At 41.8% G+C, this 25,983-nt stretch overlaps 1 protein-coding gene across 10 annotated transcripts in view; it reads right to left on the bottom strand.

Moving 5' to 3' along the window:
• Positions 1 to 25,093, bottom strand: part of LOC120105068 (uncharacterized) — a 33,516-nt gene extending 8,423 nt beyond the window's left edge. The window contains exons 1-10 of one of the 10 annotated variants that reach the window (XM_088706839.1): positions 24,682 to 25,093; positions 20,204 to 20,381; positions 18,594 to 19,379; positions 16,877 to 17,233; positions 16,635 to 16,696; positions 16,436 to 16,534; positions 16,221 to 16,314; positions 14,700 to 14,792; positions 14,372 to 14,454; positions 14,035 to 14,265 (exon numbers count right to left, since the gene is read on the bottom strand). In XM_088706839.1, the coding sequence (XP_088562965.1) occupies positions 14,241 to 14,265; positions 14,372 to 14,454; positions 14,700 to 14,792; positions 16,221 to 16,314; positions 16,436 to 16,534; positions 16,635 to 16,696; positions 16,877 to 17,233; positions 18,594 to 19,379; positions 20,204 to 20,275 (1,671 nt within the window). In that variant the 5' untranslated portion in view covers positions 20,276 to 20,381; positions 24,682 to 25,093 and the 3' untranslated portion in view covers positions 14,035 to 14,240. Of the gene's footprint in view, positions 1 to 14,034; positions 14,266 to 14,371; positions 14,455 to 14,699; positions 14,793 to 15,663; positions 15,906 to 16,220; positions 16,315 to 16,435; positions 16,535 to 16,634; positions 16,697 to 16,876; positions 17,234 to 18,593; positions 19,380 to 20,203; positions 20,382 to 21,578; positions 22,096 to 24,681 lie in introns of those variants that run through there. The other 9 variants (XM_088706841.1, XM_088706840.1, XM_088706842.2 and 6 more) reach the window with 9 other exon arrangements.
• Positions 25,094 to 25,983: the final 890 nt, after the last annotated feature.

Below are 25,983 nucleotides of genomic sequence, written 5' to 3'. Positions count from 1 at the left end.
GCCAGATGAATGGCACTTTGACTATCTGAATATAACATGCAATCCTTCTGCTCCTTCCCAAGCTCCTTCATCAAGCCCTGAAGCCATATTAGTTCCTTGCACGCCTCTGTGGCTGCCACATACTCCGCCTCCGTAGTCGACAATGCAACAACTGGTTGCAACCTGGAAATCCAACTGACGGCTCCACTGCCCAAGGTGAACAAGTACCCTGTCGTGCTTCTCCTGCCGTCCAAGTCCCCTGCCATGTCTGAGTCCACAAAGCTCTGTAACTGGATCTCAGAACCTCCATAGCACAATGACATGTGCTCCGTGCCTTTCAGATACCTCAGTATCCATTTGACCGCGCGCCAATGCTCCAAGCCTGGGCAGCTCATGAAGCGACTCACAACTCCCACTGCTTGAGCAATGTCTGGTCTTGTACACACCATAGCGTACATCAAGCTCCCCACTGCCGATGCATACGGGATTTTTGACATATTGAGCTCCTCCACCCGCGTCTTCGGACTTTGCCCTTTTGAGAGCTTAAAATGGGCACCCAGCGGTGTGCCAACAGGTTTGGCACCCTCCATGCAGAATCTCCTGAGTACTCGGCTGATGTACTCCGCCTGAGATAGTCTGAGGATATGTTTAGACCTATCTCTGCTGATCCGCATCCCAAGGATCTGTTTTGCTGCTCCTAGATCCTTCATTGCAAATTTTCTTGACAGCTTCAGCTTCAATTTTGCAATCTCATGCATGCTAGCTCCTGCAACTAACATGTCATCAACATACAATAGCAAGATAATGTAAGATGTACCAAAGTCCCGGAAGTAGCAACAGTGATCCTCCTGACATCTCCTGTATCCTATCTCAAGCATGTAACTATCGAACTTGAGATACCATTGCCTGGGTGCCTGTTTCAAACCATAGAGGCTTTTCTTCAATTTGCAAACCAAGTCACCCGTGCCAGCTGCAATGTATCCCTCCGGCTGCTGCATATATATCTCCTCATCGAGATCTCCGTGAAGAAAAGCTGTCTTCACATCAAGCTGCTCTAAGTGAAGATCCTCTTCTGCCACCATGCTCAGCACCGCCCGAATAGAACTCATCTTGACTACAGGAGAAAAGATCTCCGTGAAGTCGATACCTGCTCTCTGCTGAAATCCTTTTACAACCAGCCTGGCCTTGTACCGCTTCTTCCCATTCTGCTCTTCCTTCAGCCTGTAAACCCATTTGTTTGACAGTGCTTTCTTCCCCTTGGGCAGATCCACCAAATCCCACGTTTGATTCTGCTCCAATGACTCCATCTCATCATCCATGGCCAACTCCCACTCCTTCCTGGTATCAACCTCCAATGCCTCCGTGAAGCATTCAGGTTCGCCATTATCTGTGAGCAGCAAATAACTAAGAGTCCCATCATACCTTTGAGGAGGCTTCCCATGAGTACTACGAGTGGACCTTCTTAGTTGTGGAGGGGGTGCCAATGCTTCAGGTTCTTGCTCTGACTGAGTCTTCTGACCAGAATTTGTAGACTCCTCTTCAGGATCCACAAAACACGGCTCAACAGGTTTTGTTTCTGATTCAGTGCTCTGCTGCATTTTCTCATTGAATACCACATCATAACTACGAATGATCTTCCTGTGTTCGGGATCCCAAAACCGATACCCAAACTGTTGACCTCCGTATCCAACGAAAATGCACTTCTTTGATTTGGCGTCTAGTTTGCTTCTTTGGCTTGGATCAACATGGACATAACTGGTACAACCGAATACTCGTAAGTGCGCCAAATCAATCTTCTTTGCTGTCCATGCTTCCTCAGGAATCCCAAATTCAAGTTTCTTTGATGGCCCTCTGTTGATCAAGTAGGCAGCAGTGTTAACTGCTTCCGCCCAAAACTGCTGTGGCAATCCAGCATGTATCCTCATGCTCCTGGCACGCTCATTAATTGTTCTGTTCATCCTTTCAGCAACTCCATTTTGTTGTGGTGTCCCTGGAACTGTCCTCTGCCTGACGATCCCAGCCTCTGCACAGTAGTCCTCAAACTCCCTGCTACAATACTCACCACCGTTGTCTGATCTCAGGCATTTTAACCTCCTTCCTGTCTCGAGTTCTACCATTGCCTGCCATCTCCTGAAGACCCCAAATACCTCTGACTTGTGCTTCAAGAAGAACACCCAAAGGTTCCTGGTAGCATCATCAATAAAAGTAACATAGTACTGAGATCCACCAATGGAAGAAACCGGTGCAGGCCCCCACACGTCCGTGTGCACGAGATCTAGCTTTTCTTGCTTCCGAGGTTTACCTTCTTTGTTGAATGAAACACGCTTCTGCTTTCCGAGAATACAATCCTCACAGAAGTCCATCTCAACATTCCTGAGACCCTGCAGCTTTCCCAACTGGTGCATCACCTCCAGTCCCTGATAACTCATGTGCCCAAGTCTGCAATGCCATAACTTGGCGTCCACATCTGCTGCAGCAACTCCAATAGAGTTCTCTGTGCCGTTGGTGACATAAAGTGTCCCAACCTTCTTGCCACTAGCCACCGTCAACGAACCTCTGGATATCTTCCACTGATCAGCTGTGAAAGTAGCCTTGTACCCCTGGCTCGCCAACTGTCCAACAGAAATCAGATTCCTCTGCAGTTGAGGCACGTGCCGTACGTCCTCAAGCTCAAGTGAAGATCCAGAAACCAACTTCACTTCCGCGCTTCCCCTTCCTTGTATGGTGCAAGGCTCTCCATCCCCTAGGTAGACTTTGCCAAAGTCTCCCTTCTCATATCCTCCAAGAAGCTTCCGTTGGGATGTAGCATGGAAAGACGCGCCCGAGTCTATCACCCAAGACTCGTCACAGGTAGACAAAGATAGAACGAGGGCATCCATATCACCGTCTTCAGCAAGATTTGCCAGATCCTTGCTGACTCCTTCGGTGTGGTCGCCTTGCTTTCCTTTAGGAGATTTGCAATCCCTCCTAAAGTGCCCCGTCTTCCCGCAGTTCCAGCACTTCGCTCTCTTGTTCTGAGGTGCTCGAGACCTGCTGGATCTCGACTTCGAGTCGCTTCGAAATCGACCGTCCTTCTTTTGTCTTCCCCGGTCAGAGGTGTTTAGTGCACTTCCAGATGACTCCGTAGCTCCAGAAGATTTCCTTCTTGCTTCTTCACTCAGAAGCACTCCCACAACGTCATCAAAAATCAACTTCCCCGTTGCCGAAGAGTTGCTCACCGCCATCACCAGGCCCTCCCAGCTATCAGGCAATCCGGAGAGGATTAGCAATGCCCGAATCTCATCGTCAAAACTAATCTCCACTGACTCCAACTGGGCTGTGAGTCCATTGAACTCGTTGAGGTATTCTGCTACGCTGCCGCCATTTTTCATACGAAGATTAAACAACCTCTTCATGAGAAATACCTTGTTTGATGCTGAGGGTTTCTCGTACATCCGCGACAATGTTGCCATCAACTCCATCGTCGTCTTCTCGTTTTTGATGTTGAATGCCACTTGGGATGCAAGTGACAATCTGATGGTGCCGAGCGTCTTCCGATCGAGGACCTCCCAGTCTTCATCGGACATCTTCTCTGGTTTCTTTGCTCTACCTCCAAGAGGTAAATAGAGATCCTTCTGGTAAAGGTAATCTTCTATTTGCATCTTCCAAAACCCGAAGTTCGTGCCATTGAACTTCTCAATTCGCAACTTCCCTTCATCCGCCATTGCAGAATAACCAATAGCTCTGATACCACTTGTTGGCAGCGACCCGCACCGGAACCCACTCACACCGGCACTGCCCACCAACGTCGGAAAACAAAGAGAGAATAACTCTCTCGCTCCCTCGACACCGGACTCAAGGATCACCTCTTCGCTTATCCGTACGAAGGGCAAAAGATTACCCTGGTATCAGTAAGGGTAAAGCACTTGAGCACCGCAGCGGATTATCAAACACAAAAGAAGAAGGAAGAAGAAGATAGCAAAGCAAACACAAAGATGTAACGAGGTTCGGCTACAAATAGCCTACGTCCTCCACCGCTCCAAATCTCAACTAGGATGAATAGATTACAGAGATGGCACACACCCGAACGATCACACGAGATCGCTCTACAAGAGATTCACACAGAATTCCCTTTGCACAAGAAGTAGGATCCCAATCCTCTTCTTCTCTAGAACCCTAGCCTCACAAACAAGAGTCTCTCTCAAATATACGGCCAATCACTCTACCCTAGGGCTCTCATGAGTCCTATATATAGTCTCAAGACCTTCAGATGATCATAGCCGTCGAAACGCCACCAAAAACACCAAAAGAAAATCGTCCGTACGATTTTTCGCGAGCCCGAGTCGACTCGGCTGTGGTTCGAGTCGACTCTGGCACGTCTGGACAAAACTGGCACGATCTAGAGTCGACTCGACTGTAGCTCGAGTCGACTCGACGATGCTTCGAGTCGACTCGACTGTAGCTCGAGTCGACTCTGACAGTCCAGACAGAAACATAGTTTTTCGGCCTTTCTTCTCCCGGGTCGACTCGACGGACCTCGAGTCGACTCGACTGTTCCCGAGTCGACTCGACTGAAGCTCGAGTCGACTCCGACAGTCCGCCAGACAGAAAACTATGCAGAATTGATTTTCCTTCAATTCTCTTCATCACCAAAGGTCTCCACATACCCCAACACGGGCCGGGCTTAGCTTTTAGGCTAAGCGGGCCGTGCCCGGCACGGCCCGTTTACGAAGCGGACCGGGCCAGGCACGACCCGTTTATTTTGTGGCCCGGTGGGCCTGGGCCGGGCCGGGCCCGGCACGGCCCGATGCCCATCTCTACTCCTTACCGCGTGACATGTGACAGCAGATTATCTACGGTGTTCGGTGTCTCGATGTAGACGCATGGCAGCATCAGATGGTGGATATATATATGTATATATGCTGGTTGACAAGCTTGTTATTGCTGGAATTTATTATAAGGGAAGGGGGCTTGTATTTTGACACTTGGCGGCCTCCTAAATGACATAACGTGCCAAACATCCATTTTGATTATATCATGGCACCCTGGATGTTGTCAAATTATGTCAATTGAGTCACTTGAAGTCGGAGTTGGAAGGCTTGGTCTAGCGTCGGTTGGCTCGCAATCCTTTTCGACTCCTCAATAGAGGTTTTGCACCTTAGCTCATGAAGTTACTAACTGCCTATAGCTATGTGCCTATGTTGGACCTATCTGGCTCTTGCCATCTGTGTAATTGTCAACAACCATATGTTCCTTCTGGTTAACATTTTTTCTTCTGTGTTCCAATGTATTAAAACGTTGTGTCATAAGAAGGTCATTCATCCCATAGTTTATGTTCTTCAAAGTAAATTATATAATTTGTTAACTCTTTATATATAACGAAAATGTCTAATTAAAATGGCGCCGACATTTATCTTCTCTGCTCCACCTTGATCCCTGGAGTGTTTTTTATTGGAGATGTAGTTCCTAGAAATTACTAATAATTACATAAAATAGTAATTTCAAAAATTAATAACAAGATTAGTTTAAAAAAATAAATGGGAAGGAAGATGTTCTCGAAATGAGGCATGTTAAAAGGCTACCTTATGAACAAATTTCATCTCCATTTGTGATTTTTCTATCCCGTTCAAGTGAGTGCCAGGAAACTTGGGGTCCTACGGAACTCGATTGGTAGGCGGAGAAAGGCACCAAATCTTCAACAGCATCAAGGTTATTGTGTGCGGACATACCACCGACATCTGATCAGCTGGAAATATGATGATCGGGATTAAAGAAAGGATAAAAGTAGCGTAGGTTTGGATGCCTTGATTTTCAAAAATTTGCATCACCATTACACTACTGTTTGAAGGGAGATTAATGGTATAGCATCGAGCTACAGTAGGGATATAGCATTGGGCTATAGTAAAAAGCTAAGTTATGCCTATTTCTAGGATAAAACGTAAAGCGAAACTAAGATGAGATAAATATGCATCGGATTGATTGTTGAAGGATCTATTACAAAGTACAATTCTACTTATTTATACTAATAGATAGTGTATACACACTTTGATGATTGCTCTCATGTCTGGCCTCTATTCTTAGCAATTCTAGTAACTCGCGCTACGTATGCCTCATTATGCACGCTCCTTAGTATAGTTGCTCCACAACTGTTAGACAGATAATCATGTATTTTTTTGGCTAAGATGCAGTTTTATATTTGAGGCTATCCTTCAAAATGTTTTAGTCATCTTAGTCTACTTCTACATATCGTAGCTAATTATAGCCAAGTCCTAGGCCTTCGGTTTGTTTTTGACCTAACTCTTCTCCTTCGATCTGTGCATCCACACATGTTGAATTTTATTGTAATCAAACTTTACTCAATTTAGTAAGGGCCATGTGATGGATTTTATCAAATCTGATTTACGTCGCGCTTGCTCTTAACCATCAACTGGATTGTTGAGATAGGGTATAAATATCCCTCTTGTGCAACTTCACTGTGAGATCATCTCTAAGGTACAATAAATTCAGCTTAGTCCTCCTATCATGACATCATTGTGTGAAGATCTGATCCAATTAACTCTCCTTTATTATCCAAAAAGAAAAGATAGAAAAATTGAGAGCGGAAAAGAGTGGAAAAATAAGTGGGCAAGTGGAAGTTCTCTATCTGATAAGTAGTTGTACAAGGCTTGTCTCAGGTGTGATATGTTGTGCTCAAGTTCGAAGATTTAGAGCCTTTTTATAGCCTCAGCTCAGGTAACCACAGGAGAGGCCTATAAAGACCTCAGCAGCTCTCTCAATAAAGACCTTAATGGTTTATGGACGGTAAGTTAGAAGTGATCGCACTCAAAGGCTACAGTATAAATTATGCAGCTGCAGAAAGAATGAGTTTAATATTTGCTCATAAAAAATGAATCAGTTCAATCATGCAATGAGATCTCAACTGTCTGCGGCCAGAGAGGCCTTCAAAGCTATCAAGCAAAAGGCCGCAGAGCTTTCTACGAAGCTAGGTTAGGCTGAACAAAAGGCTAACAAGGTCTGGGAGTTTGTCATCTGAGCTAAGGGGTAAGTCGCAGAGGCCAAGGAGCTCGTCATCCAAGCCAAGTAGAGGGCCGCCAAGGCAATTGAGGAATATCTCTCCTTAGACTAGTATAAGGATGACTACGAGGAGAACGCGACTGATGCTTTTGTAAAGGGCTTTGAGGAATGTTGAGCTCGGGACCAGCAACTCTTCCCGGAGATGGACTTTTTCGACCTTCAACCTAACTTCGGTGAAAGAAGCGATGAGGACGGCGAAGGTAGCGAGGCCGGCGGAGGCGGCAAAGATGGCGAGGACGGCGATGTTGGTAAGGGTGAAGGCAAAGAATGAAGCCCTTCACTTCTTTACCTTTTTTGCTTTGGACTGGGCTTGTACTTCATTTTTGGCTCGATTTTTACCGAGGTTGATGTACATCTATTTTTGCTCGACCTTTGTCGAGGTCAATGTATATATTTAAAAGTAATGAAAATAAAGAATTTTCTAAAATACCTGACTTCAGATTTTGCTTATGTTGTCTACTTTTTGCTTGTGTTTGGGTTATAGCATTGAACCTTCCTTTGACGCATCTTCTTATATTCAATTCCAACCACAGGATTGGCAAGGGTTTTTGGCCTATCTTGGGCTCCTCGGTTGATCCTTCTTGAGTTTGTCCCTAGATAAACTCTAGGTGAGCTTGGCTTTAGGAGGTTCCCGGTCGGCCTTGGGTGTCTTCTTAGTTGACCTCTTTGGAGTTCGTCTCCGAAGGAATTTCAAGTGAGCTTAGCTTGAGGAGGTCCCAAGTTGGCTTGGGGTGTCTCCTTAGTTGACCTCTTCGAAATTTATGTTAGGAGGAATTTTGAGTGAGCTTGGCTTGAGGAGGTCCCAGATGGATTCGGGGTGTCTCCTTAGTTGTTCTCTCTAGAGTTCGAGTCTAGAAGAACTTCAAATGAGCTCGGCTTGAGGATGTCTTAGACGGATTTGGGGTGTCTCCTTAGTTCGGAGCCCAGGCATTCGTGGGGTGTCTTGAGTCAAAATGCTTGTTATACTTGTCCAATCTAAAAGATAGAGACATAACAAGAAAATTTTTATTAGGAATAAACTTGAAATACAAATGAACCTTATTGGTGATAAATATGAAGATTGTCGAAATTCTAAGTTCATGGGATCAGAGCATCGTCAAGGTGCTCCAACTTATATATTCTAGGTCGCATTGATTCGGCTACTCAGTATGGGCCTTCCCAGTTTGGGTTTAGCTTTTCGGGCTCTCTTGGTCAAAATACTTCGATCTTTCTTAAGACGAGGTCGCTAAGTCAGAAGATCTTACTCTTGACCTTTGAGTTGTAGTACCGAGCTGCTTTCTACTGATACTTTGCCAGGCGGATTTGAGTTTGCTCTCTAGTTTCTTCCAATAGATCAAGGTTGGCTCGGAGCTGATCGAGATTTGTTTGGTCATCAAAGCTTTTCACCCGAAGTGACGGAAGCCTAATCTCTAATGGGATTACTGCCTTTGTTCCAAAAGCAAGGTTGAAGGGCGTCTCTTCGGTGGGGACTCGAGACGTGGTTCTATATGCCCACAAAACACTGTAGAGCTCTTCAACTCACATGCCCTTTACTCAGTCCAGTCTTGCCTTTAGTCCCTACAAAATCATTCGGTTGGTTACTTTGGCCTCTCTGTTTGATTGGAGGTGTGCCACCGAAGTAAACCGGTGGTCGATTCCGAGCTTAGTGTAAAATTCTGTGAATTGGGCATTGTCAAACTGACGCCCATTATCGGTGATGATCACTCGAGGGAGTCCGAATATAGAAATTATGGCCTTCCAAACAAAGTTTCGAGCTTTCACCTTGGTAATCCAAGCCACTAGCTCGACTTTTGCCCATTTGGTGAAGTAGTCCACCGCCACAAAGAAAAACTGGCACTGCCCAATTGCCTTTGAAAAAGGTCCAAGGATGTCGATTCTCCACTGTGCAAATAACTAAAGGGCACTAATCGGTGTCAGCGACACAGCTAGTCATTATTGGATGCTTGCCTAGCATTGGTATTGGTTGCATCTCTTGACGATGTCGGCAGTATCCTTTTGCAGGGTGGGCCAACAGTATCTTTGTCGTAAGATCTTATAGGCCGAGGATATTCCCCCCAAGTGATTTCCACAGATGCCCTCATGCACTTTCTGAAGTGCATAATCTACCTCAGTCAGACAAAGGCATCTGAGGAGAGGCAATGAAAATGATCTCCAATATAACTTGTCATCAAGGAGAGCATTGTGGGAGGCTTGTTGCTTCATCCAGCAGGCTCCACCCTAGTTCGTAGACAATTTTTCGTCCTTCAAGAAGTCGAAGAGGGGATCAATCTAGCTCGGCTCGACAATAGTGTTTATCATGACCTCGGGCTCGTCGATGCTCGGCTTCTCTAGGACTTCGAGAGATGTAGCTTTGGTCGGGTCGACAATCTTCGAGGTGGCTAGTTTTGACAGCAGGTCGACCCTTGCATTCTCCGTATGAGAAATCTAATGTATATCAAAGCTATGAAAGGCTAAAGTGATGTCGTTTACTTTCTGTAGATATATGATCATCGATGGCCACCGAGCTTCGAATTCTCTTCGAACTTGGCCGACGATCAATTGTGAGTCTTTGAAGACCTTCAACTGCTGGACCCATGCTCCTTGGAAAGCTTGAGCCTGGTGATGAGCACTTCATATTTAGCCTTCTTATTTAAGGTCGAAAACTTGAATCGCAGAGCGTACTCTATGATTACTCCATCTGGGCTGGTAAGTATGAGCCCAGCCCTACTGCCCCCTAGGTTTGATGACTCGTCTACGTGCAGGATCCATAACCACTTTGTGGTCTTTATTTTGGAGAGCTCGGCAGGATCTTCATTAGGGATGGTGCATTCCACCAGAAAGTATGCCAACACTTTTGCCTTGATGGACGGCCCAGGTTGGTACTCCAAGTCGAATTCTTCGAGCTTTACTGCCCACTTCACCAACTAATCTGCATTTTTGGGCTTTCTTATAATTTGCCTCACTGGCTGGTCGGTCAAGATTGTGACTGAATGGGTCTAGAAATATGGGCGGAGCTTCCGAGCTGAGATGATGAGAGCATAAACCGCCTTCTCCAACTTAGAATATCTGGTCTTGGCATCTTGTAGGATCCTACTTGTGTAGTAGATCAGTTTCTAGCATCCTTCTTCCTCCTGCACCAAGATCACACTCACAGCAGAAGGAGAAACGACTAATTATAAGTAAAGCATTTCTCTAACTTATGGCTTGGTGAGGAAAGGCGATAGAGCTGAGGTACTTCTTTAGTTGGTCGAAGGCCTTTTGACACTCTTTGATCCATTGAAAGTTCTTTGGATGCTTTAGGATCTTGAAGAACGGAAGGCAGCACTCCACTGATTTGGAGACAAATCTTGCCAGCGCGGCGACCTGACCAGCCAGGCGCCGAATTTCTTTGACGGTCTTTGGGAGTTGTATGTCCTGCACTGCTCAGATCTTCTCTGGATTTGCCTCAATGCCTCGCTGTGTCACTACGGAATCCAGAAATTTTCTTAAGGCAACTCCGAAGGCGTACTTCGTCCGATTGAGCTTTATTTGGTACCTTTTGAGGGTCGCAAAAGTTTCCTCTAAGTCGGCTATGTGCTGCCCCATTACTTAGCTTTTTACGAACATGTTATCCATATACACCTCCATGTTTCGGCTGATTTGCTCCTTGAAGATCTTATTGATGAGGTGTTGGTAAGTTGCCCTTGTATTCTTTAAGCCAAAGGGCATTACCTTGTAGCAGTAGAGGCCTCTGCCAGTGAGAAAGGTTGTTTTCTACTCGTCTTCGGATGTCTTTTGGATTTGGTTGTACCTAGAGATTGCATCTATGAAGGTTGGTAATTGATGTCCAAAGGTCACATCTACGAGCTGATCAATCTTGGGGAGTGGAAAGCTGTCTTTCGGAAAAGCCTTATTCAGGTCGGTATAGTCGATGCAAACTTGTCATTTTTTGTTAGTTTTATTCACAAGTACAATATTGGCTGACCAATCAGAATAGTTCACCTCGTGAACAAAACTATTCTCCAAGAGTTTGTCAACTTTTTGGTCGATGACTTGTTGTTTTTCTACGATGAAGTTTTTCTTCTTTTATACACAAGTCGATGAGTTGGGTCCACATTGAGCCTGTGAACCAACACCTTGGAGCTTAAACCCAGCATGTTGTTGGGCCGACTAGGTGAAGTCATCCGCATTGGCATAGAGAAATTGATTACTTTACCTCGATTTTCTTCACTCAAGTTGGAGCTGATCCAAACAGTTTGGTCAGGCTTATATTTCTTTAAGGGAACCTGCGCCAACTCTTCGGCTAGTTCTCCTCGCTGCTCCTTCAGTTTGTCCCTTGTGTCCAATCCTTCTATCGGTAGGGTTTCTATGAATTTCTTTCTCTTGAGGGTGGCCCTGTAGCATTGACGAGCTATCATCTAGTCACTTCAGATTTCTCCTACTCTGCTCCTTGTGGGGAATTGCATGAGCAAGTGGTTGGTAGATACCACAGCCCTTTCTCCTCATAAATATGAGGTGGATTTATTGCTGGAAGACAACAGCCTCTAGCCAGCTTTTTTTTTTTTTTTTCGGTTGAGCTGCTGAAGCAACAGGGCAAAAGGAACCATTAACATGCATATCAAGGCCCAAAGGAATCCACTGACCTACTATACATTCCAAATTACATGATCACCACATCAATCAAAATTAGAAAGAGATGTTTGATGATCTATCATGCTCATATATCTAAGTTCATTCCTTTCTCTTTGATGTATATACACCATCTTTAAATATCCAATGACACTTCTAGCTGCAGGATCTATTAGAAATATGCCCTAAAAGCTAATTTAGCAGAAAAATTGTATATATTCTGGGACATAAATTTGTACTTGATCTTTTTATTAATTAATAAAATTGGATATTTTTTTCATTCATGTTATTATCCGTCCATGAATTGTCCAAAGAATTAAGAAGATAATGACATATATTCTCAAGAGTTGAGAATTTAAAGTATGTGCCATTGTTGATTAATTTCTGAATTACTCTTGATCGATGGATCATTACGAAGGACGGTGATCGATTCGATGAGATTAGGCACATATCATATTTTTTAATGGACGAGTCTTGAGTCCACAGTGTGGGGATATTGAAATGATTGTGCAAGTGCTTGTTAGAGAATAAGGGTACTGAGCGTGACCAAAGCAAGAAGTCACTTGGATGTCAGTGATTTACTTGATGCTGCAGTTGTATGATTGGTACTTAGACCTGCGATGCCACAGCTATTCACAGTGAGGTCGCTGTAGTTTGACGAGCACATAAACATGGGCCCTATCCATTAGGATCCTTGTGGTGCAGATTGGCTGCAGTAGGTTCACTATCGAATTAGGGTTGCATCTAGATGGGATCTATCGATCTTGATAGATTAAGAGAGATCCTATGTGATTTATGAGTCTGAGTTCGAAAAACCTTGGCTAAGACATTTTGGAAAAGGAGTTTTCTAATCTCGAACTTAAGTCAAATAAATTTTGACATATGACAGATGATGGGGTTTGAGGAGTTATCCATGACCTCCATCTTGTCGGGATCCACGATAGAAGGACTATATCATACGCTAACTGCACCTAGAAGTTCATCTATTCCGTTTTACTGGATTGTCACTACATGCTGCTAGGTATCACTGGTGGATTGTGAGACTCGAAGGCATTTACTTGATGATCAGTAAATTCTGAAGAAAAGAGTTGAAATTATTTCAACCAATTGAAAGGAGTTTCAATAATATTATGATGGAGATCACAATATATCTCACTATCAGACAGAATAGAACCTATGGGGTCACACATATAAGAGATTTTGATCATTTCGACGGTTGGATTGCGATTTAGAATTGCAATATATCTTGATTGTCAATTTGATTGATAATTGGTTTAACCCACTAAGAGTTAGTGAGTTAAAAAAGGAGGATTTCAATTGGACTAAATCAATTTGGCTTAACCTTATTAGATAAGGATGGAAAGTCCTAATTAATTAGAACTCCTTATTTGATAAGGAACTTAATTCATAAATCCAATTTGGATTCTAATTGGATTAGGATTTACATGAATCAAATTCGAGGACATATTGGGTCCTAATTAGATTAGGATTCAATTAATCAAGAGGAACCATATGATTCCTAATTGAATTAGAAAATCTAAAGCATGAAAGGAAGGAACTCCCCCTCCTTTCCTTTCTCGGGTGAAACAAAGGAGGGGCATCCACCCCTCCTTGAATCACGCCAAGAACCTCTTGATTGCATCACGCCCCACCCCTCCTTCCTTTTTTGGCCTTCAACACGGCACAAGGAGAGGCCATGTTGCCTCTCCTTGGTTCTCTCCAACCTCTTTTAAGTAAAGGATTGGAAGGGGTGAATCAAGAAAGAATTTCTCCAAATCCTTTTCCTTCTTTAAGCTAGACATGAGATGCTTACATAAAGAGGAGGGGGGCGTGAGGGCTAAATATGCATTAGAGATTATTGAATTCAGCCTTTTCTCTTCCTCTTCTTTAGCCGCAAGGAAGTCCTTTTCTTCTTCCTCCTTCCAAGAAAAAGAGAAAATGTTTCTTTTTCTTCTTCCTTCTTCCTCCTCTTGGAAGCAATCAAAAGTTAATTGCTTAAAAAAATTTCAACCTTCAAAAGAGAATCTTCTGTAAGGAAGCTAGCACTTCGATGAAATCAAGATGCTTGAAGCGAACTGTACCTCGTGTGGATACCTATAAAGGTCGGACACTTGTACGGCTTCAAGCAAATCTGAATCCTTCGATCATCAGATAGCAGTAAAAATCTACCCGCTCAAAGGTAAAATAGGATCTTTACAATTCTTTATTATAGAATTAAATTAATCAAGTTTTAATTTTAATCTCTTTTTTTTAATTCATAATTTTCTGAGTTTGTGAACTTAGAATTTTTTTGAATTCTACCCTTTCTAGAATGTTCATGTGATGAACAACCCCGCACGTGTGTTTTCACTGCAATCGTCGCAACGCGTACAAGAGTAACCCGACGGGATCAACTCTCCAAAGCAATACAAGATCTAAATTACAGCCTTTTATGGCATATATGATACAGCAAGTTACACAGACTACAGATATGTACCACTTGACAGCAGCAGCCATTTTAACTAGGAGAGAAAACAGGTATTATAACTAGTTAACCGCACACTGCATTATGCATGATTGCAGCTATCTGATGATTGATTCCTTTTAATGGGAACACCTGAGGCTTTGCATCTTCAGACAAGTCATTGCCATCGTGGTGTTTCTCGCCTGTCACAACCAAAACGATATTGTTTGGAGGGAAAGACGGGAACAAAAACATAAGCAGCAATGCCTCAATACGCAAAGCTTCAAAAAGTGCAAAAGAGTAGCACACCTTGGCTTCCTCCCATCCCGTGACATATTGAGTTGGGGTTCCCTCCGATTATTTGATTCCTCACCAGTTCGGGAGGGAAATTCCTGTAGTTTTCAGGATAAAAGTGAGTAGAAGAGATGCATGGTTCCTACTTTCCACAAGATAATGCTGCTCATCAGAGCAAGGGTTAAAGGAATGTGTTACAGTTGCAGGAATGTGCCAGATCCACAGTCATCAGTCATCTAATGTCTGCCAGGCACTAATGCTTGGTAGCCACAAGAGATGGTTATAGGACAAACCACTGTTGTTCTATAATAATGGTCATTGGATACGCAGGAATGAAACCCACCTTTTTATTTCCTGTCCTGAGATTTCCAGTGAGAGGAGCAACAATCTTGGTACTAGGTCCTTGAGGCCCCTTCCACCTTCTGTCCCCTTTTTCCTGCATGATCAACTTCATGAGAATCACAGCACACCTAAGAAAAAGTTTTAAGACAATCTAGAAAAGTGCTATATTTCCAGCTCTGCTAGTGAGCTCAGAGGATCGTTATGCATGTTGTTATAAAGCAAGGTCTGATGCTAAGGAAGTTACTGCAAAATCTTTAGAGATAAGTCTCCTTTACATCACAGAAAACCCCCCTACAAATCCATGTAATTCAACCACCAAGTACTATTTGAGTTGCATGTCACTCAGTTGTGTTGAGTGGAACCAATTAAATAGGGGTGAAAGTGGATCAAATAATATCCGTTCAGAACCAATTTTGTATCTGAATCGATCCAGATATGGAAAGAAATTTGAGCATCCGACTAATATCTGTATTCGTATCCATATCCATAAAAAAAAATGAATATGGATAGATAACTATCCAATCCATATTTGAATATCTGATTCCATTTGTAATTTTATTTAATTTTATATAGCACTCATGAACTTAAAAAAAAAAAAATAGTCACATTAACATACTATTAACTTGATTGATCATCCACTTAGTAATATCTTTGATTTTGTGGTCATAAAGTTTAATTATCCGATTTATATCCATACTTTCGGTATCTGATTTATACCCGTACCCGTTTAAAATAAATATGGATGTGCATTTTTGTATCTGACTAACATCCGTATCTGTACTGTATTGGTCAAATAAAACCAATATATATATATGAATATACTACTATTAGATCCGTATCTTATCCAATTTCAGCCCTATAATTAAATGTCTTCTGTCTTCCATGCATCACATGAGACTCTCCTCATCTATGGGATCAAAAACTAAAACCCGCTCCTTTGCATGAGATTAGATGCTTTAACACTCCAAGAACTCAATTGATAGTTTTGTACTTGTATAAAATGAAGTTTTGCACCAAGCATTAAGGCCTCAAATTTGTAATTGCAATTACAAGAGTTCCAAAAAACGTTACTAAATGTGACAATTGGCACACAATTAAAAAACATAAAAGAAACATCTAAATCTCATTAAGTTTCAAAACAAGAAAGGATGAGAACTTTGAAGGATGAGAACTTTGGATGCCAAATCATTCAGCGCGCTGATTTGCTCTGATATCATAAATCAAAATTGGTAAGTCAATTGATTGTACCGTTGAACATTAATATGACCGAATCATACCAAGTTTTGGCATTACCGGAGTCTAATGATTGATGCATATATTATTGAACATATTGCAACTGAATCTATTCTTCTAACGGATTGGTCTGATTATCATCCAAATATCATATTTCCTAAAAGGATTAGGAGCCAATATATGGTCGAGTAACTAGGTAAAACAACTTTTTCTTGTTTGTCAGCTAGGAATGGCTCCCTGAAAATAAAAGTTGCTGAACAAGAGAAGCATCTATAATGTGCCATTTTACCTCCTTTGGTTTGTTCCTTTGGATGGTATTTGTGAGCTGAACTTCAGACGCACCATCAGAATTAGATTTGTTCCTTGCCAAAAGGTTCGTAGAACTGGAAATCAAAAAAGAGATGTTTTAAAATTTTAGTCTTTCTAATATATTATTGGAAAAAATTGCAAAACATTAGAACAAAAACATAATTTTCAAATTTCAGATGCAGTTGAGATGTTAACCTCGGCTTTGATTGTCTGACAACATGGGCAGCTCTGCCCTTCAGGCAGGTGCCCTGGCTCTCCGATGTCAAAGATTGTCTAATCACTTCTTTGCAGTCCCTGAAAAATTCAAAGCAGATATTACAAAACAACAATATGAGTATCTAAAGTGCAACATATATCTTCTCAAAATGATGTCATGATCATGTAACAAGTTAACCTTTTAATTTGTAGTTCCTGGCTCTTCACACTACAGGTTGCGTTCATCCTCTTTGAACCACCCTATAAAAATGACAACTGGGACAGTCAGTGACTGCAGCAAGATTATTGTGATATTGAAATCAAAAGTGCTACGGGTGTTGTTCAGAAGGGAAAAAAAAAAAGAAAGAAAAGGAAAAAGCAAGCTAGAAGGTTCAAAGATTACAATATTGATCAATTGTCAGAAGTCCTCTTTGAACTCACCTGCACACTTGACCCACCATTTGCCTGATTTTGTGATAATACAAATCTGTTGGGGGTCTTCAAATCCAATCTCGCTGCACTTTCCCTACTGCCTGATCTTCTTTCCATGGCAAGAGAAAACGGGCATGCACTGGTAATATTGGAACATACTTCTGTAACTGATCCATGTGAAGCAACTGAGGCAGATTTATTGTTGCTTGTGACTTTATTAGCAGTTGTCTTGCTTGAATGGAGACTGCTATCTGCCTTGCCAATTAGCTTCTGTCGTGAATGTTTAGCTCTACTTGACAACTTAAATACTTCTGTCTTTGTTCCATGTTTTAGATCCAGGCCAGTCTTGACTGAAGCAACAGGCTCCTGAAAATAAGATCAAATCAAAAATAAACCTGATTATCCAGTGTTAAAAAAAGAAAAAGGAAAAGAGCAGCTGAGGTGTCATTAATCTGTTCTTTATTCAAGTGAATTTTTGGTATTGACATTCCGCTACAAGAAACACCGACAATCTTAGAATACCATATGTCTTACGACCAAAGAAAGGAGCAGAGGAGGCATTGCGAACAGTGTGAAAAATCAACTGTTACTACTGATGCCCCATAGGCCATAGTAAAAGACCAACTTATCTTGAGTTCTGTGGCTTAGGCCTCCTAAAAGTAACCATTTTGCTTGTGGAAATAAATATTGAAAAACTTAAAATGAAAATTGCTAAGTTGTTCAAATGAAAGAACGTTTTACTTGGAGAGTCCTGATTTCATCATGAAGCTATATTTTCATAACACGAAATTATATTTTCATAACTATGTGCTTATTAGTATAATTTGCTAGGGAGGAGGAGATTTCCTCATATCCACATTGAATATCTGCACTGATGACTTGAATGAAACATTGATGTTCCTAGGCCCATAAAAGGAGATTAATATGATAAAACAAGCAATCCAGGGTATTTGTGATGTATGTGGCAAGCATTTTTCTCATGCTCTGACTAGAATGTTAAGGATCAATCTCATGGTATAACAGAATTAGGCTTACACTATTCTCTTGACTGAATATATTCAGTACGCTAGTAGGAACAAACAATACTTAGCATATACAGTAAGTCTGTATTTACTATTAAGAATAAACTGAAGAATAGGTAATATTTGGCATATCAAAATCCACCGTATGGAGTACATCAACTTCTCTTTTTTTATGCTTCTCTGAATTGTGGGTGATGGCCATGATATATACCCTTGGTTAGATAACTAATATAAAAATAAGTTATATCTGATTGGAAGGTTAAAGGGATGAAAGGAAGAAACAATTTCTGATCAATAAATCATGCTGGGATTCTGTGGAGACGGTCAGTAACAAGCCGGCTCTGCTTTAGCTCTGAGCTGAATGGTGGAAAAGGGGATATTGCATTTAGAAAATGTGCACGAACTACTGCACCCAAAATCCTATCTGAATCAATTTTGTGGACTGGGTGACCCATGGTGGTCAAGATTTTCCTCCTAAATGAGCTATTGCCCAAGTATGTCCCTAGCACGCCGTATTTTTAAAACAAATTTGGACATCATATCTGACTGGGAAGTTGGATTTGCTGCAGCATAGCGAAACAAACATTTCCAGTTCCTTTCCCAGTCTTGATTTCATTTGGTCACTGAAGAAAAACAAACTAGCTTATTCAAAGTAACAAGTAGTTTTTATACACATGCAAGAAAACATTCCAAGTTTGCCATACCTTCTTCACTTCAGGAACTGATTTACAGTCTGGAGGTTTCTCAACAGCCAGTTTGGTTTTGTATGGTATCAAGTTGTGACCAGGTGCATGCTGTGAGACTCCGGTTCTAGAATTTGTCACGTCTGACACAGACCTGTTGGTAGGAGGCCCAGATTCAACATTAGACCCTGGACTCTCCTGTTCCCTCAGAATCTCTTTGTCATCAACACTACTGATATCATTCTGTTCAATCTCTTCTATGCTTCTACTTAATGACGACAAGGATTCTCTGTCCAGGTCTTGCATCACAGCATGGTTAAAGTTTTTCTCTGGCTCAATTTTTTCCATGCTTCTTCTCAGCGAGTCTATATTTGATGTTGTGGATCCTGGATACAGCGGTCTAGTTTGAAGAGCTTGACTGCACTTCGTATCCTGCTTGAAGTTTAGTTCATTTTCAGTTTCTGTAGAAGGGGCATCAATAGTTTCTGCTGCCCCCTCTCTAAGACTTCCATGCTGCAGAGCTGTTTCATCATCTTCTCCAGTTTGGCTAGAATTACTACCATCACCACCATAATCCAATGTGAGCTCAGTTTGCTGGTTCTGTTCCAAGGCCTTTAAAGCTCGAAGCCTTCTGTAGTATTCTTCAAAGTATGCTTTCTTTTTGGCAACTAAGCCACTAAACTTGTCCAGTTCCTCCTGGCGTCTGTCGTGAGTAAACACTGACCTTTTCTCCCATGACAATGACTCAGCTGCAAATCTTCCAAAGGATATAGAACCATGATCAAGCATTTGCGAGACCGAAGCTTCCTGCAAACCACATTAACAATATTAATACTCTACATAAATGAAAGAAAACAATATATTTAAATAATTACAGCACCCCAATTATCTTTCATTGGCTTCTTTGTATCACATGCTATATTCTCTGCTAACTTTGTATCAAACTTAATATAATATCCATATAAATCAACAGAAAATGTAAGAAACAAAAAGGGGAAAATTAATATACCAACACAGCTGAAAGGTAATGTATCATGAGTTCAGAATTCAATATAGGAGAAGAATAACAAAGTAGGTCACATCAGGAAATACAGAGAAATGAAACTCAGGTACTTAATAAAGCTCAAGCACCCATTTAGCCACCCAATAACAACAGAATAGGAAAATTATATTCATTATAGACCTTTTGCATAGCAATCTAACTTAATAAGCAGATGTAAGGAGTTTATATCATCCCAACTGTATATACTTCAAAAACAGCAATGAAACTGCAAGGAGAGGAAAACAAGCAAAATAGAACCAATAAGACCACAGCAGAGAATAAAAGAACTCGTACCATTCTGTTGCAAATATAGTGTAGAATTTGATACAATATATTACATGTAAGATCATATATTAAAAAATCTGAAATGCAAAATGAAACTAGCAATAGATAAATATCTTATCATTGTAGTTAGCATTTATGTAACCTGAATAATGTCATTAAAAAAGGGTTAAAGAGCAAAAAATAGATGGTTTGATACATGTAAGAATGAATTGCTGTTAGTTTAGCACTCTAAAGGAGCATTAAAGATTTTTTTAGACAAATAATTATGATGGTGAACAACCCAAAGAGATTAGAAAAAAATTACTTGAGAATCATCTCGATCAGATAACTCCTCCTGTGACCATCCATAATAAGTCTGACCAACACTGGTCGCCATTTCATGTCAACCAGTTACTTTACAATTATTACACAATATTATGGAGGCAAAAGCAGTCAGTTGATGGTGCCTCTCATTCTACAAAAGTATAAGCAAGGGCAGATACCTACATTAGGAAAAACAACGACAGTTTTAGTCCTTAACCTTGATAGCGTAAAAGTCAAAACACTGAGAATCATATTCTAGTTTAGATTGTCATGGTAACAATGTCAAAATATGGGATAACGATGATAGAGGAAATGTAATAACATGAGATAAAGTTGCGAGTAAAGTAGGAAAAATAACGAATCTCCTGAAATTTGAGTATGTAAAAGGGAAGAGTACAGCAAAATCTTGTCACAGTGATTTGTAAAGTACTTGCAAACTTTGCTAGATTTTTAAAAATACTCTATTCATCAAGAAAATTATAAATATATTTTCAATGACCATTGTGCTAATAGCATGGGGTTGAAAACTTCTTGACCACAAGCAGATGAGAGTATAATCAATTTAGGTTTACATAAAATTCAACTTCTTTAATTGCATTTAAGAAAGTCTTCATCCAAAACAAGAAAACAATATCTGAAATAGGCTGGGTCAAAAGCAAGGTAGTGTTCCAACTTTAATCCAAGAAAAATTAATGTTTTTTCCATAGGTTTGACTTTGGGGCAAAATTTTATATCACATTTATAATTGTCTTGTAAAAATTGGTTGAAATCCTTTACATGATAAAAAAAGAATTAACAACAGTAAAATTATGATGCTCTGATAGGCATAGGAAATTGATGGGAAAAATGAAAAATCAAATAACTTAACACAGACTAAATAAAAAGCCATGGAGCAAATTTTTCTTCCAAGCCTCAAGGAGAACAGTAAAGGAATGATTTAAATTCCTTGGGGACCTTTTCAGATTCGACATACTTAACAAAAGACTGCTGTAATCATTAAACAATCCAAATAAATTAAGTTTTGTAAACGAGCTAAGATAGTAAATTAAAGTTAGTCCAACACTCACGGCAGTCATAGTTAAACATAAGCTGAAAACATATCATATCTACTTTTACGAGGTCAGAACATTCTTGGACAAGCTAAACAATTGAGAAAAAAAAAATCCTGGCTTCTGAATATTGCCACCTATTCTTCAATCTTCAAAACCCAAATTCAGATCTTTTTGTTTTTCACAACTCAAGCAGATGTTTAACTAGTGCCAAATTTCGACTCTCAATAAATAGAAACTAAAATCAGGAAAAAAAAATTATCAAAGCAGCTCTTCCATGATATTATAAAATCTAAACTCCAACGTTAGATAAGTGACTCTAAATACCTGGCATGAGACGCGCGCGCGCTGGAGAGAGAGAAATAACAAAGCAAATAAGAAATAAAGAATCCAGCTAAATAATAATTAAAAAAAAAAGACGATGAAAAATTTAAAGAGATCAAGATAAAGGTTCCATCTTTGATGGGCAATCAAGATAGAGATTCCAAAACCAAATCTTTGGCAGAAAATCGAATCCAATAGAAAGAAAAACATAAAATCTAGCTCCCGAACCTTGGCTGGGGCAACAAATCATCCATTTTGGGATCAAAAACAAACCCAGAAAAAAAAAATCCCCTTCGAAAAGGCGAGATTGAAAACAAGTGAAGATATTGATTCGTTAAATGATGGTGAAAACCGCACCAAATCCTTCGATTTCAATCCTTTATACAGCAACTACCAAACCCGCCGGGCCGAGAGAGTAGAGCCATGTGCTTCCCCAACAGTCAGTAGAGATAACGGAGCGTTCGAACGTTAGGTTATTGATATTCTCACCCCAAAGCTTTCACTTAGCCGTGACACCAAACTAGGTGGAAACATAGGAGCAACAACAAGGTGGGTGCAGAATATCAGTTTTACAGGATTTATAGCTTCTTATTAAAAAGAGTAGTCAGCATAAAACTATAAATAAATGGTAGGAGCGTGGGACTCCTTTAACTATTATTGAAGCTTTGGAAGGGGATATTATAAAGAAGCGTTCTCTGAGGACCTTCCGATTTGCCTTTTTGGATTCATTTTTCTACGTCTTTGGGACTCACTTGATCAATTGTTTGTCATTGTCTTGGGATGGAGAGATGGGCCAAAGAGGAGGCCACATGGGGATGCCTCTCTATGCCAAAAGATGATATATGCTTTATATAAACCCATTCCCCACAGGACCCAATGCCACATCCTTTCACTGCCAAGAGAGGGTGTTGGGTCCATCTCCTTGGCTCAACATGCACTCCAAGTTCATTAGTCCATTGAATAATAACAAAAAGATAAGAGAGAGAGAGAGGATTAAGAAAGGTTGATGTGGAACAGACTTTTTCGTATGCAGTTTGTTAATAACGTCCAATCTTTGTTTTGCACTGGAAGTCTTAGTGCTTTACCTTTCTAGCATATCTCACATGGTCGAGAAGGAAAGCTCGAGAGTGTGAACGTGTGATTCCTCATTTGGAGACTATGACATTCACCGGCTTCTACTTTGATCCCATGATTACTTCATCCTAAAAACTTAAGGATATGATGGAATACATATATGGATGAAAAATTAAGATTTTTGAGGGGGTCTTATATGCAATGCAAGATCATATGAATCAACATAACATAAATGGAATGTGGTATCTTGAGTATTTTACTTTTACATTGCATGATTGGTTACTCCACCTATTGGGTGAGATTTCTTTTCTTCCATCACTGCCCCTGCCCTCACCTTCTACTGTTAGGATATATTCATTGGATATCTTACCTAGGATTCCAAACAGGCCCCACGTCAGTGGGGGGATTTTGATCAAAAATTTATATCAAACGTGATATCAGAAACTAATATTTTTAAGATAATAGAAGTCATTTCTAAATGAAATTATTCTTTGAATATAGACATATTGCATGACCCTAGCTCCAAACCTCTAACAACCAATATCAATACGCCTAAAATAGACCTTTCCAAATTCCTCCTCTCCCCCATCCATGTACAAGATATCACACGGATATCATTATCAGGCATGGCGCAGGCAGTTAGATGAGATAATATATTGGCTTGACAGGAACCAGCTCTGCACAAGGAAGTACATGAGTGCCATAATTGGGGTTTCATTGTCTATCTTTTAGTTTATACCATGGATTATGATGTCCCACCGAACCAGTTGAAAAGGAAAACTAAAGAGCATAAAGGAGCTCAAAACCAAGGTTTTAACTAACACATTATGATGTAAATAAAAACTGTTATTTTTTAAAAATAAAAAATAATTATGGATATATTATTCATATTATTTATTTTAATAATAATTGTGGGGATGACTGAAATCGTTGCAATAGCCGTTATAATAGTATAGTGATGACACTGCCACTTAAGACGGTGCTAAAAAGGCTAAATCACCGAAGAGGACCAAAACAAGTCAATCGGAAAAAAGAAAAGGATCAAGACAAAATGGAACACGTGATACCCTTCCGAATCCAACGGCACCAAAAAAGACTAAGGAATGAACTCTTTGGGCCAGGTTTTCTAGGGGTCCCACGCTTAAATTAATGCCGATCGTCCATCAACTTACAGCGAACGGCTAGATTCGATCAATCGTGCAACAACTTTGTTAGGCTTTAGCCATCACCCCGGTCAAGTGGATTCCATTGCTTAGAAGACTTCGTGAGAGCCAACAGGAACAGGCTAAGGGCTGCTTACGTTACCGTCCTCTCCAGTACTGATCCGAGCTTGAGCGTTTCCCTCTCGGAACGCGATTCCGATCAATGATTACTAAAAAGGAATTCCCTTCACACGACCTGTTGCGGACGTTTCCCACGGCTTCCATGCTCCTGGAACTTCTGGAGCTCAAAATGCTACAAATTCCCATGGATCAAATCCACTCATATCATTTGTATCCAAAAAAAAAAAAAATCCAAGTTCTCTGCTTCGGATCTGAGCATTTCCTCAGTAGTAGCTTATAATTAATTCGAGCTCCATCCCACCAAAATCCCTCCGTTTCATTCCATTTGCCTCATCGAACCAATGTTTGATCTGTGGAATATTACAGCAAAAACTGGCTTTTGATTTTGGTTATCACTTCCAGCAATATCAAAGCGGAGTTACTCTTAAGCTTCACCTCTACAATCTTGCTTCAAATGACACCAAAAATCTTATCACAAAATTCTACCACTCCAGAATCGCACACAATTCCTATCAGATGAATATATTTAGCAACATGCATCAAATCGGAGCTTTAGATCCGGGAACACCAGAGGAAGAAAAGAAGAGAAGCGAATTGTATGAAGTATTTCAAAATCCTACTGCATTTTTCACACGATAGCGTTTCGGTTTTCGAAGTCTCGTCGTCCGTTTGAACCAAAAGAGGAGCAAAAATTAGACGAAAAAGGAACCGAACGGGGAGAGCAAGCGAAGGGAGACGAGAGCGCGTACCATTTCGTTTTCGCCGGAAGAAATCTGAGGAAAAGGAGATCTTGGTCTTAGCGGCCAGAGAGATGAGCTGTTGAACCTTCTTGGAAGACGAGGAAGCGAAGAGAAGGCGGCTGAAGAAATTCCTCTCCTTTCTCCCCCCCCCCCTCTCCCGACACCGAGCTAAATAAAACTATTTATTTTAGTAGATAGGGACGGTGAAGGTCATGGGCGCATAGTTTCGGGTTCGCGCGAAAGAAGGATTCACAATCCTTCGTGCGAATCCACCGTTGAATCACCCGCTAATCGCTTTGAGATATGTGCGTCAGATGATCCAACGGTCTCTTTGCGCGAAGGAAGGTGAATCCTTCTTTCGCGCGAAAGATACAAGCCCTACCCAATAGTTTCATGGGATGGGAGGAAGAGTGGAAGAGACAGGAGATTCATGGGCTCTGATTCATCTAGAGCCGTTGATTTGGTGGACCTCGAAACGGGGTTGGGTCTAAAGAGTGGGCACGTGAACCGGTGGGTGGGTACTGCGGGCCAGCAATGCGTTACTCTGGCCGGTTGTCTCTGGATTCTGCCATCTTCAGGAACTATATCACTGAAATCGCCGAGCGCTTCCCGTCCTAAAAATAGGGCTGTTAACGAGCCGAGCCGAGCCCGCCGAGCCCGAGCCACCGCAGGCTCGGCTCGGCTCGTTTCACCAACTTCCCGGCTCGGGCTCGGGCTCGGGCTCGGTACCGAGCCCAGTATTGGGCTCGGGCTCGGGCTCGGTACCGAGCCCAGTATTGGGCTCGGGCTCGGGCTCGGGCTCGGGCGGCTCGTTTGCCTGAGCCCGCCCCATCCCCAGCCCCATCCGGCCATCCCCGTCCCTGTCTCCGTCGACCGTCGGAGAGAAGAACGAGCAGCCGCCAGCCGAGCTCAGTTCCGGCGGTTCGTCGGAGAAGAATGAAGGAAGGAAAGAGAAGAAGAAGAGAAGAAAGAAGGATAGAAAGAAATTAAAAAAAAGGAGAAGAATGACTCACCTTCTTCTTCTGAGACGAACGAAGGGCGGCGGAGGGAGCTCGGATCTGGAGAGCTCGCGGTCCATGACGACGAACCTCACCGCGGTGACCCTCACGCCGGGCCACCGGGGTGCTCCGCCATCCTGCTGGCCAGCTCGAGCGCCTCCCGGTCGTCGGGACCTCCGAAGAACAGCACGCACACGCCATGCGCCACCTCGGCCGGGCCCACCTGCCCGCCCCCGCCGAAGCCTCGGTCCACGAGGACGGCCACGGAGCACGGAGCCTCCTTCATGACCCTCTGGTTCACCGCCCGCCAGCC

This window comes from Phoenix dactylifera, chromosome 11 (assembly GCF_051530095.1).
Source record: "Phoenix dactylifera cultivar Ajwa chromosome 11, Ajwa_hap1_PhDact_Kaust_v1.1, whole genome shotgun sequence".
NCBI lineage: Eukaryota > Viridiplantae > Streptophyta > Magnoliopsida > Arecales > Arecaceae > Phoenix > Phoenix dactylifera.
The sequence above is the reverse complement of the archived record's forward strand: the minus strand, read 5'-3'. Positions and strand labels throughout refer to the sequence as shown.